This window comes from Gavialis gangeticus, unplaced genomic scaffold (genome assembly GCF_001723915.1).
Source record: "Gavialis gangeticus isolate Ggan-Ray unplaced genomic scaffold, GavGan_comp1, whole genome shotgun sequence".
Lineage (NCBI taxonomy): Eukaryota > Metazoa > Chordata > Crocodylia > Gavialidae > Gavialis > Gavialis gangeticus.
This window is the reverse complement of record NW_017729018.1, coordinates 7646298-7651936: the sequence shown is the minus strand read 5'-3', so window position 1 is coordinate 7651936 and position 5639 is coordinate 7646298. Positions and strand designations below refer to the sequence as shown.

Sequence of the window (5639 nt, the reverse complement as noted above, 5' to 3'; positions counted from 1 at the left end):
GAATCCTGCGATGTGCTCCCGAGACACAGGTTTGGTCGCAGGGGTGCTTTGGGCTCAGCCTTGGGCTTGCTAGAGCTGGCAGGGTCTGGAGCGGGTGCTGGGGACAAGTCCAGAGCAGCCTCCCAAAGGAAATTGCAGCTCTGGAGCATGTCTGTGGATTCAGGTGGGAAGGGTGGGGTGTGCTCAGCCCCGTTCTACCTGAGATCTGCCCCCACCATTGCCTACCCATCCCTCCTCCCTCCATCCTCATCGGGGCCCGGGTAGTAAGAGAGTGGCCAGAATCTGGAAGCCAGGCACGGTGCTCAGCTCACCTCCACGAGGAAGTCAAAGACCCGGGAATAGAGGCCCTTGGCAAGGGCGTCGCGGGTGTAGGATGCCTGCTCCACGTTGAGGGTCACATTGATGGACTCTGAGCGCCCCCCCCACTTGCTGTCCATCTTCCTGCTGGTGATCTTCTCGTTGAGCCGGTCCTTGTCGATCCCCAGGAGGTAGGCGGGGAAGGCCAGCACTGGGCACAGGGAGCGCAAGCTCAGTGTCTGCAGAGAGGAAGACTCCCACCAGCCGCACAGCTCCCTCCCCGGGGTATTAGCCAGCAAGATGGTTGGCCCCCAGGCTGGCCCACCGCAGGCTGATAGAGGGCAGAGCTGGTCTGGTGATGAAAATGGGCACTGAGGCACCCAGATGCCTGGGTTTTCTCTTCCTCATTGTGGCAGGGCACGTGGCTTAGCTTTTCATAGGAGGGAACTGACAGGCAGGACTCCTGGGTCCTAGGCCTGGCTTGCTGAAGGCCCCTTGGTCAAGTCCTTTCCCTTCTCTGTGCCTCAGTTTGCCCTTCTCTAAAATGGGGACAGCAGCACTCTCTGTATTGCACTGTGAGGCCTCTGATGTGGAGAGTCTGCATGCAAGCTGTTAAAAAGGTTCTCCACTGGCTCCTGCTAACTGAAGAGGCCGGCCTGAGGACTCCAGTCCGTTTGCCATCGTTAGATCCCAGAGGGATGCGTTTCTCTCTTCCTTGTCTCTGGGTGGAAATCTACCCCTGGCGGGAGCTTCCTTGCCTCCTCCATCATCTTGTCCCTGGAGGTGGGCTCAGGCTGTCATACTCACGGTCAGAGCTCTCCACCTGGGCATAGTTGCCCTGCTCTCTGAAGCTGATGTTGCCCAGATGGAGGATGCCAGCCACGATCTGCAGCACGAGCTGCTGGTGCTCACTGGAGATGCCTATCACCTGCATGGCGTTCTGGGGGCAGAGAAAGCAGCTGGTCAGCCTGCATGCTGGCCTGAAGGACCGTCGGACTCGGTATCTTGGCTGCAAGCTTGCTTTGGACAGACTCGGAAACAACAATCGCTACAAAAATTAAGTCCATTGTGAACTTTCAGCAAAAGATATTGTCATAAAGCTGTTAGAATCTGTGGCCAAATATCGAATGCTTTTTTCTTGGAAATTTCACTTGTCATTTATTTCCCTTGGTGATAAAGCCGCATCGACTTCTTGGACAATGTTTTCAATGCCAGCCACATGGCAGCACTGAAATGCAGGCACTTTTGTGACGGGAAGACAGCAACCAGGTGGCACGATATGTCACAGCCGCTCATCTGGATAGTCACAGTAAAAGCCACAATGACACGCCCCATATTGAGCCCCCGCTGAGCTACTCACCATGGTCTCGTGGAAATCACTCCGATCATCAGTGCCATCCACTTTGTAGGTCTCCGATTGGTTCAAGTAGTAGTAATAATCTGGGGTCATCACCCCCAGGTTCTGCTGCTGCTCTTTGGAGGAGCCTTCAATGAGCTGCCAGGAAAGGAGGAAGAGCAAATGCAGGTCTGGGGTCAGCTCCTCCTGCGCTCCCTTCCCTCTCCCTCCCGAGGGTGCAGGGGCGCTGTGCAGCCCCAGGCCCTGGGGCGCTGTGCTGTGCTCTGTCGGGTACCTGGTAGTAGATGTGGAAGTTCCTCTCGTTCTCATTCTGGCTCACCACCCTGGACTTCTCCAGCAGGAAGTTGGAGATCTTCCCTCCATCCGGCTCACCGCCTCGGCTGAACTGGATTTCAAAGTATTTTCCCTGCCGAGGGGAGACCTCTCAGACCCGGGGCTCCAGCACTGGGGCTCCCCGTGAATCAGCCAGAGTCTGGCTGTCTTATTATGAGGCTCCCTCATCCTTGAACTCTCGGTTTTTCCCAAACCCTTTGTCTCGCAGCCTTCACACTATTCTCCTCCCTTTCCCCCATCCGCTGCCCCTTCTCACAGGCAAAGACTATGGAGCACCATGCAGAGCATGTAGCACCATGGAGTTTGGCTCCTGATCGAGACCTCAAACCCAAGACCTCTTCATTGATACCACAATCCAGATAAAAATACCATATGGGACCCGAGTTGTCTCATCTCTCATCCTTTTCCTGTCCCATCTCCTCACTGAGGGCCTGGCCCTCAGATGGGTTCTCCATCTGACCCTTCCTGCTCCCTCCCCCGGCTCCAAGACCTCCAGCCTTCCCCTGGCCAGGGGACGTTGTGAACCCACAGGCAGGCTCACAGGGAGCCAAACCAGGTGGGAGGAAGAGGAGGGGTCTGATGCTGAGTCCCAGTGGAGCAGATGGATACGCAGCCGGCTTGTGGGCTTCCCGGCTTTCACATACAGCTGGAAGGAGCAGTGCTCCACGCAAAGCAAACGGCTGCTTGGAGCACAGCATGTGAAAGCTTTGGTCCAGCTCTGTCCAGACCACGCTGCAGCATCCCTGACACCTGGATGGGCTGGGACAATGATGACTCCCACTCCATGCCTCACTGCCCAGGGTATGGCATGGGCCTGGCCAGCCCTGGAGACTTACAAATCGGCTGGAGTTGTTGTTCCTGACAGTTTTGGCGTTGCCGAAGGCCTCCAGCAGTGGATTGGACTGCAGGATGATGTCTTTGACATGCTGGGAATGAGAGGAACGGTCAAGTCGGAGGGCATGGGGTGGGCACAGTGACTCAGGGGGAAGAGCTGCTGCTCAGGAGAGGCGATGGCAGGGGGCTGATGGAAAGGCAGGCACATCCATTTCAAGGCTATGGGGCAGGCATTCATTGCTAGCCACCAGCTCGGAGCAGGGCTGCAATTCCCAGCGTGTGGAGAGGGGGGCATTGCCAGATGTTGGGCTGGTGCTGGGTGGGCACTGCCAGCTGGTGAGGGGGGACCTTTGGAGCCCCTGGCATGAAAGTGCCAGCTCTTGGTGTGAAGCAGGGCAGCAGATGCCGGGTGTTAGCAGGGAGGATGCACTTGCATCCTTGCGGGGAGGACACACTCGGTTTTAGAGGAAGCCTGGCCTGGTACCTGGTTTGCCAACCCCTTTGCTTGGAGAAGCCAGGGCCCCCTGCTACTGGGGACAGCTGCTCTGTGGGTGGAAGAAGGATGTGTCCAAAGAAAACAGGCGAGAGGGATGGAGGTGCTGGAGGGAGTGAAAAGGAACAGAGACAAGGGACAAGGTGAGCTCAGGGGGTGCAGGAGGGAGCCGTACTTGCACTTTCTCTCCACCTCCGGACACTTTGGAAATGTAGCCCATGATGTATTTGGCTGCCACAGTTTTTCCAGCTCCGCTTTCTCCACTGCAGAGACATTTAAAGAAACAAGGAGGAAGTGAAACGGCCCAGCCCAGCCCAGGCCCATGCACTTCCAGAGCAGTGGAGGCCGACCCAGCCTTCACCCACCGGGATCACAGCCCGGCATGGCCCCCATTGCCCACAGGTGAATCCCCTTTAGTCCTGCTCTAATGAGGGGGTGCAGAGAGCTGCTTATTTAACACGCAGCTGTCCAACAAGGACTGACCAACTGGAGACCTGCTCCGCAGGCCTGGCGCACCCCGTTACCTAACCAGCTGTGAGACGGGGCAGCCTGATCTCGCAGCATGGACCCCGAGCCTGTCAGGCAAGGAGGGCTCTATTCCTCCTTTCTCCTCCCATCCTTTGTCTAACTCCCAATCCGCATCCCTGCTATTGCAAAAGGAGCATGCAGTGAAAGGGACCCAGAGATGCGGTGACATACAAATGTAGCAGGGCTTTGCCGCGGCAGTGGGCTGCCCAGGGCTGCTTTCCCAGCACCCCAGGCTCTTGCTTGTGTGGCACGTTGGTGGCTCCTATGTAAAAGGGAAGTCTCTGGGCTTGCCCCACATCCTGGCTGCTCCTTTGCAATAGGCAGCCGGACGAGGGACTTGTGCAAAGATTGCTTCTTGTGCAAAGTGCCTGCTTCATCTCCTGCCAGCCATCATTCCTTTAGCAGCGTGGCCAAGCGGACCGAGCACTGCATGCAGGCTCCTGACACTTGGAGCCCGTTCCTGGCTCTGCCACCAACCTGCTGTGTGACCTGGGTTGAGTCACTGGCTACCTCTGCCTCCGTTCCCTCTCCCATCCTCTGTCTGGCTTGTCTGTCTAGGGTGTATGCCCTTGAAGGCAGGGACTGTCCTGTCCTCTGTGTATGGGTAGCATCAACCACAGCAGGGCCTGATCTTCTTATTCAAGTAATGAGTTATTGGAGACAAGCTAGCCTGCTCTGAAGTGGGTAGTAACTGGGAACAGTGCAAAGGCCTGCAAAGTGGCTGCAAAGCAGATGGAGGGCAGATGGATTGTGTCTGACAGACACGGGCACAATGCGGTTGGTGGTGCAGTGATTATAGCCCCAGATTGGGGCTCAGCCGTCCTGGGGTCTCCCTCCAGCATTGCCCTGGACTGCTAGGTGACCTTGATCACCATGCCACTCTGGCCTCCGTGGTTTCCCATCAGTAAAATGGGGTCACATTATACTCCCTTGCTAGCCTAGAGGTTCATACAGCACCACGCTGGTGTGCTCCCTGCCAGAGAGCTCCTCCGCCTCCAACCAGCTTGTAGGTGTAGACCTGCCAGTGCCTTTTGCGACCACCTTTCCCCCTCTAAGCACTTCGTGCTTCCACATGCAGAGGAATCGCCCCAGCCAGGACAGCAGCTCCCAAACCCAAAGCAGCCCGGTGCAGCAGCTCAGGGGAGGAAGTGAAGTATGCTGCGTCCTACTGAAAGTGGAAGCGGCGGTGGCAGAGCTGGGACTTAGCCCAGAGATGGACTGAGAACACACAGCCCTACTCCTGGGAAACGTTCTGGGATTTTTAATGCCTGCAAAGGACAGGACCTGATCCAGCTTCTCCACTTTTTTATAATACTATTGTAGGGCCTTGGAGCCCAGTGACGGATGCCGTGGTGCTAGGTGCTGTGCAAACGCTGAGTTGCTGGTCCCTCCATGAGTGGCAACACCCAGAGTACTGCACCTGTACTTGCTCCCAGTTGAAGCCCCATCTTGAACCACAAATTTCCTTCCTCCAGTACAAAGGGATTCCCTGGGGGTTTCCATTGAACTGGTGAACATACCGCATCTTTACTAGTGCACCCCAATTCCTCCCTCGCCCCACGTCTCCTTGCCCTGGGAGGCTGGTTCTCGCTACCTGATAATGACACACTGGTTCTCGCCGTCGATCAGCATGTTCCGGTACATGTTGTCGCTCAGCGCATAGATGTGGGGTGGATTTTCATACTGAGCCTACAAACGGGACAAGAAGAATAGTTACCAAACACAGAGCAGGGCCCCTGAGTGAGCAGCACTTATAGACAGTTCCTAAGTCACCTAAACTCCACCCTACATTCATAC

At 56.4% G+C, this 5639-nt stretch overlaps 1 protein-coding gene across 1 annotated transcript in view; it reads right to left on the bottom strand.

Annotated features, from left to right (window-relative positions):
* The window catches only part of MYO1F (myosin IF), a 56760-nt gene that overhangs the window by 30213 nt on the left and 20908 nt on the right, over positions 1 to 5639 (bottom strand). The window contains exons 5-10 of the mRNA XM_019513358.1: positions 3490 to 3577; positions 2824 to 2913; positions 1929 to 2060; positions 1658 to 1792; positions 1105 to 1237; positions 312 to 508 (exon numbers count right to left, since the gene is read on the bottom strand). Of these exons, the coding sequence (XP_019368903.1) occupies positions 312 to 508; positions 1105 to 1237; positions 1658 to 1792; positions 1929 to 2060; positions 2824 to 2913; positions 3490 to 3577 (775 nt within the window). The remainder of the gene's footprint in view (positions 1 to 311; positions 509 to 1104; positions 1238 to 1657; positions 1793 to 1928; positions 2061 to 2823; positions 2914 to 3489; positions 3578 to 5639) is intronic.